At 38.6% G+C, this 27,424-nt stretch overlaps 1 protein-coding gene across 4 annotated transcripts; it reads left to right on the forward strand.

Annotated features, from left to right (window-relative positions):
• The first annotated feature begins 2,206 nt into the window (after positions 1 to 2,206).
• PLIN2 (perilipin 2) lies at positions 2,207 to 26,404 on the forward strand. 4 transcript variants are annotated; one of them, XM_039869935.1, is made up of 9 exons: positions 2,207 to 2,254; positions 12,942 to 12,996; positions 13,078 to 13,273; positions 15,060 to 15,142; positions 15,956 to 16,241; positions 16,686 to 16,867; positions 17,798 to 17,932; positions 18,632 to 18,922; positions 26,004 to 26,404. In XM_039869935.1, the coding sequence occupies exons 2-9, from the start codon at positions 12,967 to 12,969 to the stop codon at positions 26,142 to 26,144; spliced, it is 1,344 nt and encodes a 447-aa protein (XP_039725869.1). In that variant the 5' UTR covers positions 2,207 to 2,254; positions 12,942 to 12,966; the 3' UTR covers positions 26,145 to 26,404. The 4 variants fall into 4 exon arrangements, with proteins under 4 accessions (XP_039725869.1, XP_039725829.1, XP_039725940.1 ...); XM_039870006.1 differs by lacking the exon at positions 2,207 to 2,254 and adding an exon at positions 11,758 to 11,904; XM_039870094.1 differs by lacking the exon at positions 2,207 to 2,254 and adding an exon at positions 11,772 to 11,900.
• Positions 26,405 to 27,424: the final 1,020 nt, after the last annotated feature.

Below are 27,424 nucleotides of genomic sequence, written 5' to 3' on the forward strand. Positions count from 1 at the left end.
TGTACTAGGGTTTATAATTATCTGGCCAACCTAGAGATTTTAGGAATTTATGTAGGCCAAACAAACTAACATTTGCAGGTAGCCCTTATGGTCTGGCAGGGAATATCAAAAACCCAAAAATGCTAGTCTAAGGAGGAAGCTATTGAATTGGTTATCACCAGAAGAATGAGGACACTGTAAGCTGTGAACAGGATACATTTTAACCTAAAGTGGAGAGGAGGCAGAGGAATCAGCAGGCTCTTACTTCTAGATTCTTCCTGGAATTGACTGGCAGCAATCTGGCTGGCTGTTTGCATGAGTTCCTGGGACTGCATGAGGAGATCATTATGAACTCATAGAATTATTTTCTCAGAACAATTAGGTCTTCATTTCTAAAGTGTGTTTGGCTGGGAAAGAAAGCAGGGACCTCTCAAGGGCCAGTTGGAGTGATGCATGAAAGAAGGACTACAGAGTGACAGTGGAGAGGATTTTGAAACAACTCGAATAAATTGAATCTTGTGGAAGCAATCCTCATTGGCAGCAGACCAAATCATTATAATGCTTACCTCCTGCTCATCTGTCCTTATGGAGACAAGAAGTATGGCTGGAGAGTAGGAGGAGAGTGCCAAAGTCAGAAAGGCCTAAGGAAAGCGAGACCTTGAGCAACAGTACTTGATTTGGTGAAGAAATAAAGAATATCTTTAAAGAACTGTATATGTAAACAGACTGGTGATTAGCAGGAATCAGTAGGAGGGGGGATGGGGACAGGGAGAGAAAGAAAACAATATTATTTTGCCTGTTTACAACAGTTAGAATGCTCAGATATTAATTATATTTTGGGCTCTTCAAGAGCAGGAGTTGTGAATTTTCTCTCTGTTGTGTCCCAGTGTTTCCTAGTACAAAGCAGCATGCATGGCAGGGCCTCCTTGAATACAGCATCTTGTTCTTTGGGATGTCATAGAAAATGGGTCCTTGGCTCACTGTCAATACGCATACCCAGGAGAACAGAAGTTCCCCACTTCAACTCCAACAGTCTTCCTTCACATATTTTGAGGTCTCTACCTAACAGTCTAGTTCTAACACAAGTCTTTGACTAAACATGAGATTTGTTGTTGCCAGCAGCCAATGCTAGGTTAAACCCCTATGGCCATTAGCCACTTTCTAAACAAAAGGTGTGGTGTGGAGAGTGGGAATAGGTGATTGGGGGTGGTGGTGGGCAAGGACCTGAAGGGAAATTGTTCTTTCTGACAGGCGAAGACAGTGCCTGCAGACCCAAGAGAATGAGTCACAGGAAAAGGAAGCCCTGGGGCTTGTACTTTTTATAAGATTGGTATCCTTATAATTTCCTACCTATTCAGAGAATTAGTAAAGAGATGCCAGATTTTCTCAGGGACTCCCACAGCTGCTTGAAGATTGTACTAGGGATTCCTAAAAATAGGCAGGAATATCACAAGAATATCTAGCATAAAGTTAATGATGGGAATATGTGATCCATTGCTAAGGGATATGCAAGCTGCCTTTTGTATGTTAACCTTGTATCCTGTGTATGTGAGGAGAACAAACTTTCCTCTGCCCTCAAGGTTCTTATGGCTCATCTAATAATCAAATAGACATGAGACAGATTAGCAAGAGAAAATAACCAAACCTAATTCATACATATGTACGGGAACACCATACACGTAAGGGAATCAGAGACCTCATATACATGAGCGGTTCAAAGATAGAAGCTGGGGTTGAGGAGTATAAGACATTCTGAGCTAGGGATGAGCTAATGTGCCTTGGGGGCTTCAAAGGGTCATCACAGAATGATAAGAAGAGCAGATATTTAGAAAATAGAAATTTGCCCTGCCATATAGGTGAGTCAAAAAGAGATTATCGCTGATAATCTCTTTTTATGGGCAAGGCCCCTAATTCAAGTTCTTCTAGGTAGTTAAAGGAAGGAGAAGTTTCTCTTAACCCTGAAGCTAAAACTACTCTTAGCTCAAAACAATCTCCATGCTACAGAAGCACATTTTAGGGTAACTAGCTCTGAATCCCTGCATTTGCATTAATCTTTGCTATAATCTCTTATTAGTTGCAGAAATTCTTTTGTCCATTCTTTTGAATTTTCTATATAAACTGTCATGTCATCTGTGAACAGAGACAGTTTTATTTCTTTATTCCCAATCTATATATCTTTTATTTCCTTTTGTTGTCTTTTAGCCAAAACTGCCAGTATGATGTTGAAAAGGAATGGTGAGAGGGAACATCCTTACCTTGCACCTGATCATACTGGGTAAGCTTTAAGTTTCTCACATGGCGATGCTTTTTGTTCTTAAATTTTCTCTGTTATGCTTTCTGCTTACAAAAGGAGAAATATGGGCTCATTAAACATTTGCAAATGTTTTAAGAAATATATATTATGAAAAGTGGAAGGTTTTTACAATCTATGCCTGCCTATCCCAAATTGCCAGTTATATGGTATGTCTCTCAAGTGGTATATTTTGTGATTTTGAAGCAGATAGTGTCTTAACACACAATATCTCTGACCCCCCCACACACAAAAAAATAATTGTACCACAAACTGAGATTCCTTGGCAGTTTAAAATTTATGTATCAAGTCGTGTGTATATTCGTGTGTAAAAGAGAAAAAGACAGAATAAATGTGATGAAATCACCCCTACTTCTTTTCTGGGAAATGTTCTTCAGTTCTTGATTTTTATCTTTCATGGGAAATTGTGTTTTGTATTAAGTATTCAGATCATTTCTTTACCATGAATGTGTAAAATTTAGTTAAATCCCAGAATGTTCTAATCAGAATTATCCAAAAAATAAAAAATAAATAAAAATAAAGGACTGTTTAAGAGTTATGAGCCACATGTGCACTCATCGGTTGGACAGCTGTCAAGAACATAGTGGCCTGAGTGTAGTTTCTGCCCAAGGACCTCCAAAGTTCTTATGAGCACATGAAGGGAAGGAGCCATGTTTTATTAGATGCCCAGCAAGGATATCCTGGAATGGTGGTTTGAAAATTCCATTTATGAATGAATGAGAATCTGTCATTTAAACTTGGATCTCATATGGAAGCAAAACCTTTGGGGATGTATCACCACCAAGCAGTTTCAACGACTGATGCTGGCTAGTTGGGAATGTGTGTTGCTTAGAGAAGGCAGGTGTAGAAGCCCAGCAGGTATCTAGGAATAAGTCCTGTAACACTATAGCTGCCTCTGCTTAGCTTAGTCTCCCATACTCACACTCATGCTTTTTCAGAACATTAGAGAGACTATGTCTTGATTCATGAATTAGGCTTGAAATTTTGAGACCCCCTAACTGGCCATCTCTAAGCAGCTGTGGGACTTCCTGACTCAGGTTCATGTGTGGAAGTTCACAGTTGAATTTTCTAGAACAGGTGAGCCACGCCCAGTTACATGCTTTCTGTAATCGAGCTGCTAGGTAGAAATCAGCAATCATCAGTGACTCCTCTGGCTAATTGTTTAGTTTTTGAGCATTAATTACAATCTAATAAAAATCTTCATTAAAAAAAAAAACCTTTTTATTCTGTCACAAGTAATGTATGTTTGTCTTAGAGAATGGAGATAAACAACAAGAAAAATGAGCTGTAATTTTTCTACCAAATGGTAACTATAATTAATATTTTGGTATAGGTCCTTTTAAAATCTTCATATTTTAATAAGCTTTTAATAAATAGATATTTTATAGTTACACGAGAAAGTTTCGCTTTTATTTCAACTTAGGGATAGCTATTATGTTTCTTGTCTCTTTTTTTCTTTTCAGAAATACGTTATTACTTGCATTTTTCAAAAACATTTGACCATGAATTATTTTTATTCAATCCTTAAGGCAACCTCAGAAGTTTTAGATATCTGTGTCCTTATCTTCTGGACACTGAGAGCTACTAAGATTTCATTTCAAAAGTATGACAATGCATTCTATTAACTGCAGATTGAGAAGCAGTTAAATTTGTTTACTTTGGGTATTTCAGTACACATTCTGTCAAATGGCATTCTTTTTTACTTACATTTTTGGAAGAAGGCCATGTTTGAAAAAGCTTTATATTGATTCACAGAGCAAAGTTCTTGGACCTTGGTTAGTGTTGCTTTAGTTTCATCCTTAACAGGACTATAACATTTCTATCCTCCTTGATTATAAGTCTTTTGTCTTAAGAGGTATATTCAAATAGTCACGCTGCTTAGACTGGAGTTATGTGGGTGACTGTCAACCTGAACACACAATTGCAGAATATTTACTGTTCATGACACATTTAGCGAAAAAAACCTCATTTTTATGAAAATATAAAATTAGTTGGAAACATTGTCTTAGAAAAAATATGGGAATGCTATAATCCAAAATATCAGCAGCATAGTTATGGGTGATGATTATTATTTCATTCATGGTTGTTTTTAATTTTTTTCTTCCATATACGTGTTATACTTTTCATATATTATTTATATAATCAAATAAAATGTTGTTTTCTGTCTTTACTGATCAAAATCAAAATGATACTTCAATAAAGAAAATTCCATTTATCTCAACTTTCTCTCCCTCCCAGTGTCTCTCCTACTTATCTAAAACATTTGTCAAGCTAAGTGCTATATATTTTCCTCTGAACTCTGAGAGGATGATTTTGAGAAGCAAAAATTATGTAAGAAGAGTAGGTGGGAGGAGGAATAAAAAACCAGCATATATTATGGGTATGATGTTCAATTTAATTCACTTCTGCATTACCTAGGTACATATAGATCTAGTTATTGGTCTGCTTTTCCCAGATAATATCTTGCAACCTGTAAGGCTAGCCTGAAGCTCCTTAATGTAGGAAGAGGGGAGTGTTTTTGAGTCCATATCTTAATACCTCTCTATTAGTAATATCTAATCAAATTCTAAGTGATCAATGTAAATGAGGGCAGTAGCTAGCTGTGCCCTAGGCCATTTTATGCACACAGAAGCACATAGGGACTCACTGGGTTAAATAATCAGTAGAGTCTCTTCCTGCTCTAAAATTCTAGGTTTATCATCTGGGCTTTTTGGCCCTAAATTAAAATGACCTGACAAGGATTCTTAATTCTTGAGAACAAGAGGGAAAAAGACATAAACGTGTTATTCACGGGCCTTTGAAAACGGATCAAGCCTTGGAACTCACACATAGGTAGCATATGAGAGACGGTGTGTGCTTGTGTGCTTATTTGGGGCAGACTTGCTTAACTTCACATAAGCCTTCTTCCCTATCTACCAAGCACAATTCTCTTCTGGTGTCCTAAGGAAATGCCTCTCACTTTTTTTTTTCTTCTGTTTATTTCATACTACTTCACATCCCCTTGCTCTTTATTTTAACATTGATTCAACAAACATTTACTAGGGACCATTAGACTTTACCCTTTAGAGACAGCATGATATAGCTGAAAAAACTTTGTCTTCAAGATTGTAGGCCCAGCTCTATCACTTACAAGATGGGTAACCTTGAACAAGAGATTTTGAATCAGAGCACAGAATAAGAATAGCATGTTTTTCCTACTTCGCATATGTATTTTGTAAACTGTTTTGAAAATTTCTTTTTATTAACTTCTAAAATGCCCCTAGGAGAAGTAAAAGCTAAAATAAATGAATGGGACTACATCAAACTAAAAAGCTTCTGCTCAACAAAAGAAACCATCAACAAGGTAAAGAGACAAACATCAGAATGGGAAAATATATTTGCAAGCAATGCCTCTGCTAAGGGCCTAATATTCAAAATATACAAAAAACTCATACAACTCAATAACAACAAAAAAAAACAAATGATTCAATCAAAAAATGGGCAGAGGACCTGAACAGACATTTCTCCCTAGAGGACATACAAATGGCTAACAAATATATGAAAAGATGCTCAACACGCTAGCTATTAGGGAAATGCAAATCGAAACCACTATAAGATACCATCTCACACCTGTTAGAACAGCTATAATCAACAGGACAAGTGATAACAAATGTTGGAGAGGATGCGGAGAAAAAGGAACCCTCATACACTGCTGGTGAGACTGCAAATTGGTACAGCCGCTATGGAAAACAGTATGGAGGTTCCTCAAAAAATTGAGAATTGATCTACCTTTGATCCAGCAATCTCTCTACTGGGTATTTACCCCATATCCAAAAAGATACTTGCACACTGATGTTCGTAGGAGCATTATTCACAGTGGCCAGGACATGAAAGCAACCGAAATGTCCTACGATAGATGATTGGCTAAAGAAGCTGTGGTACATATATACGATGGAATATTACTCAGCCATAAGAAGAGATGAAATAATGCCATTTACAGCAACATGGATGGACCTCAAGATAATCATACTAAGCAAAATAAGCCAGACAGAAAAAGTTGAAAATCACATGATATCACTTATATGTTGGATATAAACCTAAAAGCAACAAATGAGCAAGACAAACAAACAGACTCATGGGCATAGAATATAGGCTAATGGTTACCAGAGGACTATAGACTAGTGGTTACTAATGGGGTGAGGGAAGAGAGGGGAGGTAGACAGGGTAAAGGGGGTCAAATATAGGGTTTAGGGGGAGGGTGAAGTGGGTAAAGGGGATCAAATATATGGTAGCTGAAGGAAACTGGACTTTGGGTGGTAAACACACTCTAGAATATACAGTTGTCAAATGATAATAATGTACACCTGAAAATTATATAATTGTATTAACCAGTGTTACCCCAATAAACTTAATTTAAAAATTTTAAATAAATAAATAAATAAATAAAATGCCTCTAGGAGAGATGACTTAATAAACTAGTCTTTAGCATTTTGGTTTAAATTCATTTATAAAGTGAATTTGACTTTTTAGTTGAGAGCACAAGCTTGTTAGGATTGGAGTGTGTTGGGGACGATACTGTAACAGGGAGACTCAAAGCAGGCACAAAACATTAATGCACCTAGGGAAAGGAGGATTCTATAAGGAGGAGAAAAGGAGCTAAAAAAGTGAGGTTCCCTCAGATAATACTTTGCCTGCTTTGAATTTCCCGTGGTCAGGCCCTGATTGTCAGTGTGACTTGGATACATAGTAGACTGTAGCCCCTAAGCAGAGCTTTGTAGGTTACCTAGGACAAATGCCATTTATTCTACAAAGCGAACTGCCATGCTCCAGTAACTGCTGGTGAGGTTCTTAGGCCTTAAAGTTGGAAATTTCTCTTTCTATTGTTAGGGCTGGCCAGTACGCTTGAGTTAGAGTGTAGGTTATAAAGGGCAATTCTTTAGGCCAAAATGATTTGATGAAACAGACTAATTGTTGAGTTGTTTTGTTGTATACATTGTAGAAAGGCCATAGAGTCAGGTCAGGCATCTCAGATTCTGGTTTCAGCTCTGCCAGCTGTGATGCCTTAGGCAAATCACTCAGCAGCTTTGTTCCTCAGAAGAGTCTGGTGAATACAGTGTTTCTTAAAGTGTAGTTCTTTGTTTACCTGCATCAGAATGTCCTAGGCTAGTTTTTAAACATTTCTGGACTTCATAAATCTGCATTTTAACAAGTGTCCTTAGGCCAATATCGTGTACACAGAAAACCACTGGATGGGACCATCTATAGGATCTCTTTTCTTAGTTAGCTTTAGTTTTTTATGAACAAAGCAAGATTAAAAGAAGAAAGAAAATGACATTTGCTAATAACCTACTGTTTGCCTGGTGCTGTGTTTGGGACCTTATACACATTATCTGATTTTTCTTCACAATAACCCTTTGAGGTAGGTATTACCATTACCACCATAGTATGCATACATTCGAAGTTGAGTCTCTGAAAACTTCTAGTTAAAGGATGAATAAGTTCTGGAAATGTAATATATAGCATGATAACTGTAGTTAACAATAATGTATATTTGAAAGTTACTAAGAGAGTAGATTTTAAAAGTTCTCATCACAAACACAAAAATTGTAACTGTGAGGTGATTGATGTGTTAACCTTATTGTGGCAATCCTTTTTCAATACATACATATATAACATCACTACATCGTACACCTTAAATTTATACAATATTATATGTCTATTGTATCTCAATAATGCTGGAAACAAAAAGTTGGGACTCTGATTTTAAAGTTAATGTTTTTTTTTACCCCCACAGTATCAAGTGTAATAAGAAACTACACTTGATCTTAGCCGAAAGACCAAGAAAACAAAGTAAGAAACTGCAAAAGAGCTTATAGTAATTGATAAGCTCCAGCGTAGTACTTTATCTGCATACAATAGATTACTATTTTAGGAACTGTTTCTTCATTCTTGTTGAGTCACTGAGTTTCTCTTATTGTGAACATTAATTACCTTCATCTTAATTTCTCTTTGCCTTATTTTTCTTACCTATTTAAAATTTATTCTTTCTGTATTCTATAAATTTTAAGGCAATTTAAGTTCTTTGTGTGTGATGGGGAATAAATTAGATATAAATAACAAAAAGCTTTATTATAAATTTATTTAAAATTGCATTCACTTAAAGAGAATAGAAATACATGAAATTGTGACAGCCCAAGATAATTTCAGTTTTAAAATTTCAAAACTATAATGGAGAGGAAAACGGATTAGATGGAAAATAAATTTGAAATTTGGCAAGACGTATCTTTTGATTGCTTTGACTTGACTTAGCTATATTTACTTCATCTAGGGAAGGGAAGGGGCCATGGCGGGCTAAAAGATCTGAAGTTCAGTTGGACAGAGGAGGTTGGTCTGTTTGAAAACTGAATCAAGATGAATTCCGTGTGAAGGAGAAATTGCCTTTTCCTCTCTAAGGTATTTAGAAGGGAATAAAAGAAGAATGGCAGAAGATCAAGGTTTGGGGATGATTTGGCAGGTAGATTAATTGGATAACCCAAGAGATTCTTCCTGCTGGTGACCAGTTGGCATGGAGTTTGAACTGGTCAAAATAGAAATCATCTTGCCTCATGACTCATTACTTGTGACCCATTCTCTTTGTCTCTGGTCCCTGAGAAAAGTAGCTTTATCTAATTTCAATCTCAGGTGAAAAGAAATGAACATAGAAATATTTCCCCTGTGTTTGGATAGAGCTGTCTTATGACAAGGGAGTAGGAAAAAGTATCTGTTTGGTTTGAGATAATAATTATAGGAAGGGCATCGTGAAACTAAACAATGTAAGGTATTATTGCGGGTGCGGATTAGGATAATACAGCTGGAAGGAACACTAGGTATCATCTAATTCCTTCATCTTACAGGCACTGAGGCCTATGAGAGTCAAGTGTGACCAATAAGCTGAAAAACTAGTACAATGAACACCTATATATCCTTTACCTAGAACATGAAGGCAAATTATTTTCATTTTATAGATGATGAAACTAAGTCAAAGAGAAGTTAGGTAATTAGCTCAGGTCATGCCTCTGGGATCCAGTCTTGCCTAGCTTGTGGCTTAATAATTCATAAGACTATGGACAAATTCAGTCACTTTCCTGAGACTGTTTCTTTATTTTTAATGACAATCCCCATTCCATTGAGTTTTCAGGCTGTTGTGAGGCTCAAATCCGAGGAACACGTGAAAGTGTTTTGTGAAGAGTAAACAGTGGTGGTATTCAAAAGGGATATTGTTTAAAATGCAGGTTTCTACATCTCACCCCTTGTAGATCCTGATGCAGTAAGTTTGGAGTAGGAAGGAGAATGTTTGAAAAGCATGCTAGATGATTCTGATGTACTAGTTCCCCTACCAACCTATGAAAAAACACTTCTGTAAAACAATGGTTCTCTATAAAGACTATTGGAATCCCTTGGAGGACTTGGGTATTACTCTTGCCACAAGTTTCACATTCTCACAGATTCATGAAAAGAAAATTGCAGCTATAGAACTTGGTGTGCTATATCCTCTCTGGGCATGGAGAATCTGTACCTAAGATTGGTCCTTGGAGCCCTCTCCTTCACAGAGAAGTAATAGACAAGCAGAAGGAAGCTTGCTCATCCTTAAAGAGAACAAGTGACTCACAGGTTTAAAACAAACAAAAAAAGACTGAGGCATTTGTAGGTGAAAGGGCAAGAGTCTTCTGTTGCAAAGAGGTCAGATAGTGAGAAGTAAAAAAAAAAAAAATTACTAAAAATTCCATACATTCCTGTGTCAGGAATAAATTAACTAAAGGCACACCAAACCTCTGCTTAGAGTACCAACAAAGCCAGAACAGCAAAAAAAGGAAAAGAAAAAAGTAACTATTTAATTGCTTAAAGCACTGAAGATGTCAACATGGGCGAGGGGAACTATTTTGGACTTCCTAACGTTTATTTCATGGTTTAATATTGTATTTTGAGATACATGGGAGTGGGTAGAAATGAGATAATTGTTTTTCTATGCTGAGGGCCTATAGATGTGTTCAGCCGTGTATAAGGCAATCATTTTTAATCGGTCAGGTTGGAGCTTTAAATATGATAAACAGTATCTACATTCTTGCAACATTATGTTAAGGGTGGAAAATTTTCAAGTGAGCAAACTAGCTAAGTCAGCTACAGGGAAGAAATATCTTTAGATATCAGAAGTTGTCCTACTTACTTGTGTGTGGTTTAGGAAGTGTATTGTATAAAATATGTAGATGGCCAATGTCTGCTTCTGCAATCCATTTACTTGTTAATTAAGGGTGTTGTTCCGGGCAAAGATATGCTAAAAGCCAACTTCCACTTCTGTACTTCTGTAATCTGCTGGCTTGTTCAGGAGACCACCAGGATATGGTCTTGAGCTTTATCAGCTGCCTGCTCTGAAAGCTCGGGGCTGATCTCCTCTAACCCTGAGTGGTAGAGAGTCAGTCACCAGCCGGCTAATAAAGGCTCATAATTAATCTCAATTGGCTCCGTGGGTCTCAGAATCGTTCATGCCATAACAATTAGGTAAGTAATTGAGGTGAACGCCTTTAAGGTCTTCTCACATTTCAAATTCCGTATTGGCAAACAAAGCCAGCCTCCGGGCTCTAACTCATCGCCAGCTCCCCTTGCTCAGCATTTTGGAGGGCAGAGGACCTGGCGGCCGCCCCTGACACTTCCCGTCCCCCAACTGCCCAGTCTAGTTTACCTTCCCAAGAGCTAGACCTGTAAAGGCTGAGATCCCCGCCACTCACTTGGGGAGAGGTCCACGGAACACCTACCTACCCCGCCCGGGACGTTTGCACAACATGTTTGCTCAAATCGTGTGGTTGAAGTTCCAGAATTTTACACAAGAAAAACTGAGACTCAGATGTTAATGACTCAAGTTTCTTAAATAAATAAATAAAGTGCATAACTCACATTTTAAAACATGGCCACCTTGTAAAACAGACATAGGCCGATTCGGGTTTAAGTTTCGCTGGGAAAAAAATAAGGGGACCAACCAGTGGTAATCAAAGCCTTTTTTGGAAGCTCTTGATTCAACTTTAAATTAGAAATATGTATGAGGAATTGCCTTTAAACTCAGAAGAGCAGTGAAACAAATCTCTATAGGTCTGTCATCGGGTTAGAATTTTACAAAACTTTAAAAGTTATTTGTTTGCTATTAATAAGTCTAGAATCCCTGTTTGCGTTTTTACAAAGTTCTATTTTGAGGACCGATACGAATCGGGTTAGTGTTAATTTGTTCGCGCGACTCCCCCACCGTCTTTTACAAAACACCAGAGCTGACCCCGGCGCTGGCTGCATTTTGCCACGAGCCTTCCAGGACCCCCTAACTCAGACAGAGCCCCGCACTCAGGCAGGATACTCCTTCGCCCAGACATGGGGCCCCACTGCCGGAGGCGGGCCCGAGGTGGGGGAAGGGCGCCGGGGCGAGCCGAGCACGATGCTCGCGCTCGGCCGCTGCGCGTTCGGGTCCCGGCCGCCAGTCACGTGCTGCGGGGCGGGGCGGGGCTGGTCATATTAGTCGGGTCGCCGGCGCCTCCTACTCTTTGAACGCCGTAGGTCCTGTGGACACTGGGAGTGTGGGGTTCGCTGGATTCTCGCGTCTTGGCTGCTTTCGGTCGGTGGGTGCGCGCCCCCTGTGGTCCGGTCCCCTGCGAGGCACTAGGTTGGATGGCGGGAGTCGTGGGCCGTGGGGCCTTCGTGGCCCGTGGGTCCGGCCTTTCCGCCCCCAGGCCCTGGTGGGAAGGGGCGGTCTCTTGGGCCTGCGCTTTTGACTTTTGCTTTATGTTCGTTGAGTCTTTTCTGCCTGCTGCTCTAGTACCGTTGTAGTTTCTTGGCGTGGTTGCAGGATAACATTTTCCATTTGTCCCGAAAGGACATTATTTAAAAAGAAGTGCATTGGAACATCGTCTTACAGCGGAATTTTATGGGGTGCGCAGTAACAGCAGGGCAGGCGATGCTGGCGCCTGACTTCCGCCTTCAGCGCGGTTCTTTTTTATTGTAAAACTGGGATCCTCAGTGGCCAGACAGTGAACTGATTGGTCCAGAAGTAGTGGACAGCGGGCTGTGCTGGTTCTTGTAATTTCCCAGCTCTACTGCTTAGCAGGGAGGCAATATTGCGTGAATGTGGGTCGTTGGGGACACTAAATTTACATTTAAAAGTGTTTTGAAATGTTTCTCAATTCATCCGAGCACCTCTTTCCACCTGTGCTTAGTCACCACTAAACCAGTTTCACTCCTTTGACAAAGGGGAATAAATCTCTCCCAAATGCTCCAACTTGTTAGTCCTGACTGCCGAAGATGTCTCCTGCTTGAAATCTCTCTTTAGTTTTAACATGGATTTTAACTTGATTAGCATTTGTGTGTACAGATATTCTCCTTCTACAGGTATCCTACTCTCCTGGTGGAGAAACAAGACAAATATATCAACAACTTTGCTTTTCCCTTCAGAGTCTCTTTTCCATTGGAAATTTACACAGGAGCTCTGAAACCTTGCTTCAGAAGAGGTTTGGCCAGGGGAAAACCCTCAGAGCTTGAGTGTGGGAAGAAGCAGAGAAGACATCTTGATTTTTCTACTTGGAATTAGCTTCGCTTGGGTTGGGAAATGAATCTGGGAAAGTTTTATCCTAGAGTCGTGAAATAAGTTTCTCTTCCGCAGATTTCTTCTTTCTCCAGGAAGGAAAATGGCATCTGTAGCAGTTGATCCACAACTGGTATGAATTTTAAATCGCTGTTTCTTGATTCTTATCCCTCTCCGTGTGTTTTGAGAAATTAACTCCTCACCTTGGTTTCAGAGTGTGGTGTCTAGGGTGGCCAACTTACCCTTGGTTAGCTCAACGTATGACCTTGTCTCCTCCGCTTACGTCACTACGAAGGATCAGTATCCCTGCTTGAAGTCTGTATGCGAGATTGCAGAGAAGGGCGTGAAGACCATCACCTCTGTGGCTGTGATGAGTGCTCTGCCCATCATCCAGAAGCTAGAGCCACAAAGTGAGTTCTCATTTCCTCCTCAAGATTTAGTTCAATGGACCTGTCAGGAGTGAGCATGAAGCTGGTTTGAATATGGCAAATGCCAGCTTAATGCCCTGAGCACACAGCAGCAACCTTAAGGAATCTTTGGATTTCTTAAGGCACATGCTGCCTTTGTCTAGAAACCTCCAGGTGATCCTCATTGTTATAGAAGGCCTGCTTTTTAGCAATGGTGGATGTTCATGATACTTGTAAAAAATCCCCCGGAGATGCTTCCGTGTTGGCATTGAGAGTACTAGGGGAACTAGTGGGTGAACTGAAATAACTGACTTCCTTGGGCACAGACAGTGTACATACACTGCTTAAAAAAAAAAAATTATTGAGGTATAATTAACACACCACACAATTGACCCACTTAACATGTACAATTCAGTGATTTTTTAATATATTCACAGAGTTGTGCAGGCATCACCACAATCAATTTTAGAACATTTTTATCACCCAGAAAGGAACCTCATATCAGTTTGTTTGCATGATGAAAAGTTCTGGAATTGATAGTGGTGATAGTTGTAAACATCGTGAATGAACTTAGTGCCACTGAATTGTACACTTAAAAATAGTTAAAATGGTGAAGGCTATGTTATTTATATTTTACCGCAATTTTTAAAAAACAGAAACCTTGTACCCATTAGCAGTTACTCTACTTTTTACTCCTCCACCACAACTGCTAATCTACTTTCTGTCTTTTATAGATTTGCCTATTCTGGACATTTAATATAAACAGTCATAAAATATGTATTCTTTTCTCATTTGCTGCTTTTACTTAGTATAACAGTTTCGAGGTTTATCTATGTTGTAGCATTATCTCAGTATTTCATTCCTTTATTGTGGAATAATACTCCATTGTGTGGATAGATCATATTCATCACGGTGGACATTTGAGTGCTTTTTGGCGATAAAAATAATGGTACTGTGAACATTTGTTCACAAGTTTTTGTGTGGACATATGTTCTCAGTTCTCCTAGTATATAGGAATGGAATAGCTGGGTCATATAATAAGTGTGTAAGATTTTGAAGAACTGCCAGACTGTTTTCCAAAGTCGCTACACCATTTTATATTCCCACTAGCAGTGTATGAAGGTTCTGCACGTTATGAATCCTTTTGAATGAAGATTTAAATCATTTGCTGAAATGGTTAAGTTATGGACTTTCTGGAGTATAATAAATATTTAGAGACCAGTTTTCCACTTCTGCTACTTCCCAAATAAATTTGTGACTAGTGCCTGGCTTGGTCATCATTAGGGGAAAGCTCAGACTAAAATCTAGGCCTTGTTAGGAAGGTCCAGGGTGGTGTTAGTATATACTGTTTCCTGGTGATAACGCAAAATACATTGCCACCTATTGAATTAAGTGTAGGTAGGTGTTAAACTAGCATGGAAATGTCACTTTTCAGAGTTTTAGATACTTTATTTGCTGAATGAGAGTTCAGGTGAGTCTTGGCTTCTCTTGGCATTACCCTTAGGGGCCAGTTGATGAGAAAGAAGCATTTTAGCCAGCTTCCTACGCAGCTTGTCACATTCTCTGCCTGTGGCTCCCCCACCCCTTTATTTCCCTGTCTGTACAAGAAAGTTGCCAGCAACCAGCCAACCCTCTTCCTGTCTGAGTTAGAGCCTAGGCAGTGCATTGTATGGTAAATGAAGGTCAACATTCCTGCTGTTTTTTTATAACACTGAGTGTTTAAGGTATAATAGTTGGTGTGTTCATTCTATACGTACATTGTTCATTTTCCCGATTTTAATTCTTCTAGTTGCTGTTGCCAATACCTATGCCTGTAAGGGACTAGACAGGATTGAGGAAAAACTGCCTATTCTGAATCAGCCAACAAACCAGGTGAGCTTGCAACAAAAGTGCTGAGGCTTTCCATCTCACATGTTTTTGGGTTCTACCTGTTTAGCACAGGCTGGGCATACCATAAACAGAAAACATTTAATTGTTCCTTCAACCTGGATATATTTTTGAAAGAGCAATGGCCACTACAGTACTTCCTGAACTGTTTGTCAGGTTATGCCAAGAAGCAGAGATGAATTAGCCACCTTTGAACTAGAATACTTTTAGTCTGAACTCTATCAATTTGTGGCTTTGCCTCTGCAAATGAAATTGTTCATAAATGACTTGATTACTATGTGGTACTGGATAAATGCAGAGGTGTTATATAGAACCTTTTCTCACTTGGTATCTGAGAGCACATCCAGCAGGATGGAGAGTATGTCTGCCTATATGGTGGCCTTCTGGGGCTGTCTGTATGCGGCCAGGTGTGCATGGTACCTATGTCTTTGCTCATAGGCATGCATGAGCTGCTCTCAGTATAAGCATGTCAACATGGAAAATGCCATTCTTCTCTAGAATACTCCTTGTATCTTTCTACAGGTTTACCTAGTTTAAAAAAAAATAACACCCTGACAGATTTTATACCTGTTTATCTCATCTGCTTCTCCAACAACTCTTAAGTGGTAGCAGGTAGGGCAAACATACCTGATAAAGAGATTGAGGCTTGTCAACTCTTAGTGACCTAACCAAGACTAGGGAGTGGAAGGGCCAGAGTCCTTCTTTAACTCTTCAACTATGCTGCCTTAGGTAAGACCTTAAATATGTATTTATGCTAGTGTTTCTCACCAGCTAAGTGATCTGTTCTTCTACTTGTAGGTTTTTGGCAATGCCAAAGGAGCTATGACTGGGGCAAAAGATGCTGTGATGACGACTGTGACCGGGGCCAAGGATTCTGTGGCCAGCACGATCACTGGGGTGGTGGACAAGACCAAAGGAGCGGTGACTGGCAGTGTAGAGAAGACCAAGTCTGTGGTCAATGGCAGCATTAACACAGTCCTGGGGAGTCGGATGATGCAGCTGGTGAGCAATGGCGTAGAGAGTGCACTCACCACATCAGAGCTGCTGGTAGACCAGTACCTTCCTCTCACTGAGAAAGAACTAGGTAAGTGGATTTTTGTCTTGAGATAATGTTTTTTACTTAAATCAGTCTTTTAAAACAGCTTCATTGTGATATACTTATGTACATAGTAAGTTTTGAAACTTTAGGAGAAATTAGCCTAGAGAAATATTTCCTATAGGTGGATTGTCTTTAGTGGCCTGCTTTATAGAATCGTTAAATGTTTAGTGTCGACTATATGCCAGGTAATGTGTTGCCCAAGAAGCTCACTCTGGTGGGAAGAGATGTATGTAGATGAACACATCAGATGCAGTGATACGTTCTGGGTAGTCAAACCTAGCAGCAGACATGAACTGTCTTGGGAAAATGAGTATATAATTGCTAGGTGGTTGGGTAGAATTTACAAAATCAAGATCTAGGTTAGATTCCAGGCCTCGTCACTTATAGCTGTGATCCCTTATGGTGACTGTTCCTTCTTTCTAACTTCAGAAAAAGAAGCAAAAAAAGTCGAAGGATTTGATACCGTTCGGAAGCCAAGTTATTACGTTAGGCTAGGATCTCTGTCTACCAAGCTCCGCTCACGTGCCTACCAGCAGGCCCTTAGCAGGGTGAGAGAAGCTAAGCAAAAAAGCCAAGAAACCATTTCTCAGCTCAATTCCATTGTTAACCTGGTGAGTAAAAGTTCACTTAAAGAGATCTGAAGGGAGTTCATTTATCTAGGGAGATAAGAATAAATGAAATGTAATCATGAAACCCAAGAATTTTAATCTTACCTTATGAACAACCCTATAGAAAAAAATAGGTGAACATTTTTATATAACCAGCTCACAGAAAAGAAAGTATAAATAGCCCATATATAGGAAGTGATGTTAATCTTATTCTGAGGAGTCACTTTACAGATGCCTTTCTTGTCCTGTCACACTGGCAAAGTGTGAAGTTTGAGGCAGTGGTGTATAGAGAAAGAGGTGTATTATGGACTTCTGGAGGAGTCCAGGGATGGTTCTCGGAAAGTCATAAACACATATATGCCTCTAGCAGTTTTACTCTTAGAACTTTATCCTACAGACATGAATAGTTGTTTGGAGATGCAAAAGACTGTAGACAGTGGGTATCAACTAATAGGAAACTTATTATATTGATATATCACAAAAGCCTATTGTGTAGCCATTAAAGATTGCCAAGTTATGGTACAGTGTGTTTTGTACGGTACGGTGTGTTTGGTGCTGCCATTAGAAGCCCATTTATTCTTGGAAGGGGAAATAAATGGCTGGCAGCAGGGAAGAGGAAGTTTGAATTCCTTTCTCTTTTTAAATTTTTTTCTTGTATTTTACTTGTATTACTTGTATTTACTTGTATTAAATTTCAGTTGCCTTACCTGTGCTAAACTGGAGATAAATTTAGAGACTTTTATGAATTAGAGGCAGTAAAGAACTACAATTACTTCGTAATAAGTAACAGTGATAGCAGGGATCTCGCTCTCCTTAAATGCTTAAGGATATTCTTGTTTTTTTATGCTATGTGATTTACATCATAGATCTGAGAATAAGCTAACATAAATGTCTCACTAATTTGTTTCTTTGTTTGATTTCAATGTGTTCTAGATTGAATTTGCCAGGGAGAATGTGCACTGTGCCAACCAGAAAATTCAGGGTGCTCAGGATAAGCTCTATCTCTCCTGGGTAGAGTGGAAGAGAAACATTGGCTGTGATGATACTGATGAATCTCACTGTGCTGAGGTGAGCCAGCTTGGTCAAAGTCATCCACTACAGTTTCTGAAGTTCTCCCAGACTTTTCAATTTTGGTGGTATTCCTCTTAGATCATTCGAGCAAAGGTTTAAAAAATACTGTGTACATAGGTTGCTTATCGTGTGACAGAAAAGCAAAACTGTGCAATAACTTTGTCTATCCACCTGCAGTTATGCATATTGCCCCCAACAGGATTCAGCTAAATGAGAAACATGGGCTTTTCCCTCATCATGGGTACAAACTAACAGGAGATGTAGATAGGCATTTATACTGTCATAGTGTTTTTTGACAGCATAAAAATGGATTATGAGACTATAGAAAAGGTACCTAATTTGGTCTTGGATTGAGGATGGTTGAGTCAGATGACTTCCTGGAAGAAGTGAGTGCTAAGCTGAGACCAAGGGGGAGAATAAACTCGGTGAAAGGGCAAGAAAGGGACTCATATTCCAGACAGAAGAAATAGCATGTTGTAGTCCTAGAAAGTGGTTATTTGGGTTTTAAAAGTTAGTATGTGTATCTATGAATACTGCTATGTGACTAACACTGCTGCATTCAGAGTTCTTGTGAAGATTTTTTAAAAAGTCAAATCCACATATGTGATGGTCACATACCAGCTTCCTGTAATTGAAAAAATTAATACATAGCATTGTTGGATCCACTGCTAATTTTAAAACTTGTTTTATTTTTAGCACATTGAGTCACGTACTCTTGCTATTGCCCGCAACCTGACTCAGCAGCTCCAGACCACATGCTCTACCCTCCTGTCCAACGTCCAAGGGTTACCGCAGAACGTCCAAGATCAGGCCAGTCACTTGGGTGCGATGGCTGGAGACATCTACTCAGTGTTCCGCAATGCTTCCTCCTTTAAGGAAGTATCTGACGGCTTCCTCACTTCTAGCAAGGGGCAGCTGCAGAAAATGAAGGAGTCTTTAGATGATGTGATGGATTACCTTGTTAACAACACACCCCTCAACTGGCTGGTAGGTCCCTTTTATCCTCAGCTGGCCGAGTCTCAGCATACTCAGCACCAAGGTGCAGAGGACACAACCAGCCAGGAGGCCCAGCAACCTGAGCACACAACACATTAAACCTGTTCCTGTCACCAGTGCATGGTGCAGCCAGCCAGATGACACCTTCTGTTATGTTAAAATTAACCTGCTAGACAACTCTAAATTGAGGAAGCAGCTGGCTAGAAAAGAGGCCCTTAATTGTAGTAACTTCCAATTAGATTAAGAGCTTTAAAGTGTCTGGCATTAGCAGATGAGTTCTGTTTACCTGGCTGGTAAGAAAATGAGTGGTCTTGCATTTATGGTCTTAGTCTCTTGCTACTGTTGCTATCTGTTTGTATTGAATAAAAACACCTTCATGTGGGCTGTGGTGTGAACTGGCGTCTGCTCCATTTTGGTCTGAGCAGGTGTCATCACTGGTTTTTCTCACAATGCATGCTTGTACAACTTTAATTTTTTATTTTTCATAAAGGAATGCCGCTTAAGAATTCAATAAAATTCACTGCAGAATAGATCAGTTTCATGTTGTGTGTTCCATGTGCTTTGTGTGTTGCTTTCATAGAGCTGCTTCGCTTATATGACAGTTATTAATACACATACATGAATTCCAGTTGGCCTGTTAGGGAATTTGGCAGAGTAATAACAGTGGAAGATTAATGTCAAAAGTAGAATGTTTGATAACAAGTTTTAAACAAGTTAAAAGTTAATGTGCATATAAGAATTTTACTGGGCGACAGTTGTTGCCTTCATTTTTGTCCATTTACTGAACCCCTGATAGTGGGTTTTTAAGCTAATGGAAGGACCTCATGGCTGACTGCCTTGCTAAAAAGGAATCAAAGCTGAAAGGAAGCAAGTGGGTGACTGTTTGCATCAGTCTCATGTAAAGGCAGTAGGCATTTCTTGCCAACAGGCCATTGAGTTCTAGAATGAGATTGTTCAGTGTCCAAGCTCAGCTGGACTTAACTTACCATGTTCTCACTTTGGGAGAAAGTCACTAACACTTGATGAGATACCTTTAGAAGATGGCATTAGAATAATTATTAGTAAAAAGACTTTTGGACTTTGGGTTCTTAATTTCCTGCCTAGGATATTCAGACTTCTAGCCCCCTCGATGTTGGTCAATTATTTAAGATATATAGATCGCCTTATTATAGCTGCTGGCTTCCAGACTGTTCAAAAAAACAAATCTTAAATTTAGTGAAATAGAACTACATGCTTCTGCTTATCGTCCTGAAAGGTTAGCAAGGCTGCCTTTCAGCAGAAGCAAAGTCTAAGTCTAATTCTTCTCTTTCTACTCTGGATCACCTCCCCATGAAAACAAGGAAGCAGCACATAACTTTATATGCACCTTGGGGGTGAATAAGTTAAAGAACTAAATTTTATCCCTTGAGGTAACTCTAGGAATCAGCAAACAGGTGAGTTGGATTGGAGGGTAGGGACTCACTGAGATTCTCGAAGCTAAGGTGCTTTTAGTTTCTGGAAAGATGGACTGTCACGATTTATGAGCTTCCAGAGTGGAGCCTATCTATTCACTTGCCTGCCTGCCCCCAGTGACTGGCATTTTCTAGCGTCTCTGTCTCTTAAAACTGTTTTTCTTCTAAATCCAAATTGGACATAATCCCGTCCCTCTTTACCTCAAAACTCCAAGGCTGGTATTTTGTGGTTTATTCTAATTGGTTGAAAAATTCATACAGTATAACTGTGCAAATGCTTTCTTATCCTGAACATAAACTTTTGCATTTCCCCATCATAAGAGTTACAGTGCCACCTGAATTGCTTGTGAGAAAGAGACATGTTTCAAAGCTTTTCTTCATGAGTGAGACAATATAAAGGACAACTCTTAGCTTCTAGAAGAACACCACTAGCCCTTACTTTCTGCCATGAGCTGTGCACATTAGTGGTGGTTTTATCTGTCTTTGTGTCTCAGCGAGTTTCATTGTCCCTTAATACATTTTGATCTATTATCAACATGTCTTAAGATTTGTGGCAGTCTTGCGTATTAAATTTTATTGTATAAATGGGCAGTTTGGGTTTAACACACTCTTTCCCAAAGAAGACAATTCTTTTGAGGAAAATGCTAAACCTAGCACAGTAACTATGGCAGGTTTTTAATCATTTGGGTACACGAAACCTGGCATCGTGTGCCTGAGCGTTCAAGGATGCTTTTTCCTTTGTATGTAATAAAAATATGGACTTCTTGGTTCTGAGTGAAAAATCAAAGTGACTTGCTTTAATCTCTTAGCCTTAGTTTTCTCATCTCACATAAAATTAATGATGCCTCAGCAGATGGAAGTGGAAGTGTTTGAGGATGGACCGTCTTTCAATTTTGCACTAAAGGCATAGGGATACTATCTGTGGGACAGTCACATGTAGTATCTGGCAAGTTCAGATGTAAGTAATAGAGGTCATGATTAGGAAAATATATCCACTTTGATAAGGCATTATAGATATTGAAGATACCCACCTTCCCTAAAGTATCCTAAAATGTAAGATATCCTATATTTCCACGGTAACCATTTGATAAGGAAAAAATAATAATAGCACTGATGGGTATCTAAGTTTCCAGTCTAACCTGTAGCAGCCTACTTCATTTGGAGAAATTGGAAAAGTAATAGCATCAAACTATTAAGAGAGAAGAAGAAGTTTTCAGTTCAAGGCTAGCTTAGGCTGAAACAGATGTTTTATGATGTCTTTCCTGTTCCCCTTGCTTACCTTTGAAGATTCTGATGTCACTCCCCCATGTTTTAGAAATTGCTGATTCCTGGAAGAAATGTCAACTGACCCTCACTGGGATAGGCCAAGGTCTTATTTTTAGGGCTGGTGAGAGGTGAAGGCTTTGGTCATCATCTAGCTAGGGCTGAGTTGGGAGGCATGAGTGGGGAGCTCATCTGGAAAAGGTCGAATAGGAAAATCACACCCTCTGTTGGTGGTGAGGTGATAAGACGCAAGCAGCCGGTTGGGTTTAACTGTGAGATTGCTGATTAATACAATGCATCGTTAGTGGTTAAGACTCAGTAAGATGACTTGTAAAATGATAGGAAAGCAGTGCGAAAGGCAAATGTTTGGAGGAGGTGGGACAGAGTTGCCTGGGTTTCCTCCTCCATTCTTAATTCACTTAAAAGGCCTGCAGATGAGAGAAGCAGGTTCTAATATAATGAAAGGCTTTGAATCTCATAGGAGAGCCTTCTCGATGTAGAATGGACCTTCTTGGTTCTTTAGCTTGTTACTGGTTTTATGATAGTGCTACTTGAGAGCTATGTAAAAGATATTAGAGCCATAACATAATATGTACATTTCAAACTAACACTGAAAAAACTTAATTGGTGCATTCATTGGTTAGAGACAATGTGGATATGTAGGTAGCTACATTATTATATACATGTGGTGGCATTAAAAAATGATTCAATTCAATATTTGAGTTCCTAATTATATCATACATGAACTCTGCCTTTCTGAGAATATAAACACCAGAAACTGTTTTGAAGAGACTTTTATAGTCTTAGAGGATGTTTGTTGATGAATATTCAAATAATATCTTGGTATAGAGCACTATTTGTCTCTCGCTTTTAATGGCCCCAGGCTGCTCTTTTTTTTAACTTTTAATATGTGCAGTTTATTGTCTATCTATACATCAATATAGCTATAAAAGAAAGAATTTGAAAACCCTAAGAAAAATGAAAGGAAAGAGATACCAGTTACAACTGGTAAAGCATTATAGTACAGTCTTGGTATGATGTCTGCATTATAGGCTGCTCATTTTTAAATTCCATACCTTTATTACAAAACTAACCTGCCAAATACGACTCTTCAGCATAAGGCAGTATAGGGATGGCAGGGCAACAATTTCGGTTTTAAGTTTTATTGACCAAAGCAAAACAGAACACTAACTTAGATAATATCTCCTGTGAGAGGAACAAAGATCTAATATCTTCTAGACCTTAAGAAAGTGAAAAAAGTAGTGGAGAGTGTTATTAATTGACATTTTACAAAAGTAATGAATAGATGGTGCTTTTCTGTAAATATCAGTGATGAAGAAATGGTTACTATTTAAATTGTTTTCATTTCTCTTGGGTATATACCTAGGAGTGCAATCGCCAGTGGGTCATATGGTCACTCTATGTTCAACTGTTTGAGGAGCTGCCAGACTATTTTCCAAAGTGGCTGCACCTTACACATTCACACCAGCAGAGTATGAGGGTTCTGATTTCTCCATGTCTTCACCAACACTTATTATCTGACTTTTTGATTCTAGCCAACCATTTAAGTTATAAATTAATACGAGTAGATGTTGAATAGTATGAATCAAGCTCTTTTCCTTTCTCATTGTCTACACAGGTTAGAGCAAAGGAAAACTCAGCTAAGGAGGTAGCTCATATATCTATCTGTCAGATTGACTCCATTATATAAAGTAGCCCAAGTAAGCTCTCAGCATGGATAAAACTACATCACCTGTCAGGGAGTCTTCCTCTACCCTCTCTGTCTATGCCAGGGATTATTAACTGGGGAGCCCTGTAGATTGGAATTCCTTTTATACAAACAAATTCTTAGTTCTTTTCACTTCCTTATTTCTTTAATGCTTATTCTCTATTTCAAAATAAATCAATTGTCATGTTTAACAACACTGCATGAACACTCACCTTTACTAGAAAGTTAAATTCCCACAGATGGTGTTTTTATTTCTGTAGTAGCCTCACCTATCCAGGGCCCCAGGCTGCCACTGGCCTACCTTTATGCAAATTAAACAATGGCACCTTATCCTCAACATGTATAGTGCCACCTGGAAAGTTGTCATAATAAATGTGCAAATCAGTGAAGTTTATAACAGGAAAGGTGCCTCCTGTGGTTATATATGGTGAACAACCCACAAGCAGTACACAGGGTCCCAGGAATCCTAGCATGGTCACCTGATTTTCTTGAAAAGAATGTATTGCTGGTTTCCTGTCCTTTTCGGGGAGGGACTGTGGTTATCAGTTTCACAGTAAGCATCAGACTCTGAGTTTGGCCTCCACTGATGGGCATTGTCAGCAACGGATTTCTTTGATACTTGTTCATGTCAGTGAAAAGGAGATTTATTTTATAAATTAGTGAAATGATTTCTCTTCTGCCACATTGCTAAAAACCCTGTGAAGATGGTCAAACACAACCTCTACGTTTTAAATTAAACTCACCATGGAAACTCGATAGGCCATGGCTACCTCCTAGCTACCCTGCCCTCCTCTATTTCTTTCACAGCCCCTAAGTAGGCTTTGAATTTAGTAGAAATTAAATTCTTTCTATTAAGCATTTAATAGAAATTAGACACTTTGAATCATTCTGAACATATGGAAGGTAAATTATTCATATGGCCCTCCTAAATCATCTCAGGGATTAGAGATACTTTTTTTTGATGATGGTGGTGATGGAAATTTTTCTCCTAAAACTCTGAGTGTGGGATCTCCAACTTTTGCAAAGAACTCCATTTTAGGCCAATAGTTACCTGGCCTATAGGTGACTTTTAGAGTATATGTGTGTGTTGGTATTTAAGAAACTAATGAGAATAAAATTTACTGTTTATTGAGTATCTTTTACAAGTTAGGCCATACTACCTTTATTCTTCATCTGCAACCCAAACAGGTATTTTCCACACCTGAGAGGTGAGGAAATAGGGTGAAAAGAGATAACTGGCAAGGGGGGGATTTAGCCCATTGCCTCACTAATGTCAAAGTGTATGTATTTTTTTTTGTTCTAGCATGCTAGGCCTCTGATAGAAGAAAACTGCATCTTGCTTCCTTGTTTGGGGCCCAGAAAATCCCTCTGTCCATATCTTCTTGTGTTTGAGCTTCCTGTTCTAGTTTACATTTATTAAAACAAATGAAGCGATAGCGGATGTTAAAATATACATTTACTAGAAATAGCTCAGAAGAGAGAGCTAAGCAAGATATGCTTTTAACCTAAAAAGGCTAAAATTAAAATTGTTGACTTGCCTGGTTGATGCTCTGAATCTGTTTGTATAATATTGCTGGCTTTTGTGGATGTCAGGTTGGATGTTATCTTTGCAAAGTGAACATTTATGAGTAGCTAGAATGCAGTTCAATCTTGCCAAACTGAAAGACTCAAGAACAAATGGTAGAAGTTTGTGCTCTGACCAGACCTCTGAGCACCTGGTTCTTAGGGAAAAGTGCAATAAGGGCCACAAACAGCCAGGTAAAGGGTCCCAATGACCAAAGCGAGATCCTCTCCTCTTGTCTTTTTTTTTTTTTTTTTAATATTTAAAAATTGTGGTGAAATATACATAGCATCAAATCTACCATTTTAGCCATTCTTAAGTGTAAAATTCAGTGGCATTAAGTCCTTTCACAATGTTCTGCAATCATCACTACTGTCCATTTCTAGAACTTTACCATTATTCCAAGCAATAAACTCCATACCCATTAAACAATAACTCCTCATCTCCTGCTCTGTTTTTTGATGAATTTTTTTAGTGACTTGTTTTGCCTCTGTTAAGTAATCAGCTATTTTTTTCCCTCTGCTATCAAGGTTCCAGCCTTTAGTAATTTATTATACCTTACTAATTTTCTGCTTCTAAACTGATTTTAGCTAAGAAACATTACTTAGCTTATCAAAGTAAAGTTAAGAGAACTTCTTATCCCTAAGATCCTTTCCTATGAAGAGAAGAGCTAAGACTTTGTCATGGCTATTTCAACTATTAAAAGACCTTTTGCTTCCTCAGTTCCAGACATTTCCCAAAGAGTTTATATTATTGGAAGTTGGGCTTATGGAAAAGTGGAATATTATTGTTTTTAAGAGAATAATAGATTAATAGATAAATATCCAGAAATGCTTTATATCTTGTATTTTCAAAAAAGCTTTCATTTAGTAAGTCCACCACTAGTTTCCTTAATGCTTTTATAATATGAGTGAATTTGGGGAAAATGATTGTCAACACTTTGTCAGAATGCACAACTATGGACAAAGTAAGATTCACTCACATGCAGTAATTAATGTTTCCGTGAGCTCACCTAACAGTTTACTTCATTAGTATTTGTTTTACTATCCAAGATTCTTTTTTTTACAGGTATTTGATTTAACTGCCATAGACTTGACATCTGAGACTGATGAAATTCCAGATATTATAGCTTTGGAAGAAGAGTATGGATCAAATCATTCACATGCTAATAACCCTGAGCTTTCTCAGGGCAAAAGATTGAATAGCTAACAAGAAAATACTCCTTTGGCTGAACATACAATTATGTCACATAAACTTCATGTTTGTTCATGTGTTTATTCCTGTGGCTTTGGGGATTAATCTATTGGGGGTTAGTCTATTTTTTTTTGTTACTCATCTTAATTGTAATGAAATTCTGATCTAAACTTTTGTAAGAGATCCTAGTTCTGTATTATATATCATTTTATATAATTCTACAAAGTTTAATCCTTGACATGCCTTTAATAAAAATTGGACTGTGTAATCTTGAATCAGAGTGTGTGTGTTAAGTACTGATAGATATACTATCGGTACATTTGTGCACGTGCATGTGTGTATGTGCATGTGTGTGTGTGTGTGTGTGTGTTTTGTTATTTTGGCCTCCCAGGATTCATTTCTTCTTCTTCTGGCAACAGCACCTTTGTGTCTTTGGGTGAGGGGGTCTCAGTGGGTCTGCTGGTCAAAGTTTTTTGCTTTCCTCAACACTAAGTGTGGGCATATGACTGAAAACAGATCAAGCGGGAAGGAGCATATCACAATGGGAAAAGGCTTAGACTCTGGGTTCTAATCTCGGCTCTGCCACTGTTTGACCTTAAACAAGTTACTTAATTTCTTTGTACCTTGATTTCCTCATCTGTAAAATGGGGATAATAGTAGGTTCATCATGAAGAATCAATAAATTAACATTTGTGAAAAGCTTAGAGCAATGCCTGAGCTTTTTAAGTAACAGATTAGCCTTACTTAAGTATTAGTTAAGTTGTAGAAACAATGGCCAATTTGGTAGCAATAGACATCCCTAGTATCTAGATTGTAGTTTTGAAATACCTTTTCCCACTAAGAGAAATCAGTGCTTTTTGAAGAAATGGCTGATTCCAGGTCTGAGGTAGGAAATGTACAAAATGAGCCTTGAACTCCTTGTTATTCCAGATAGCAAGGAAGCTAATTTGAAGAGGTTCCCATTGACCAAAGATGGGCAATTTGAACTTCAGTAAGGATAATTTCAATTGAATGAACCCCATCAAATGTGAACCCCATCAAATATACAAATATATCATTATACGTATAAACAACATAATTGCAAACCAATTCATTATCTTAAAAACTGGTAAATAAAGGGAAAGAATCAAGAATTTATTCTTATTCATATTTTTTTACCACTAGGTAAACAAGCACAACATGAGGGAAAACATCTCTTGTGAAAAATAAATGATACCTTAGTCAGTTTGAACTGCTATAACAAATTACTTTTGACTGAGTGGTTTAAACAACATTTATGTCTCACTGTTCTGGAG

The sequence above is a fragment of the Pteropus medius genome, unplaced genomic scaffold, assembly GCF_902729225.1.
Source record: "Pteropus medius unplaced genomic scaffold, Ma_sr-lr_union100, whole genome shotgun sequence".
NCBI classification, from domain to species: domain Eukaryota; kingdom Metazoa; phylum Chordata; class Mammalia; order Chiroptera; family Pteropodidae; genus Pteropus; species Pteropus medius.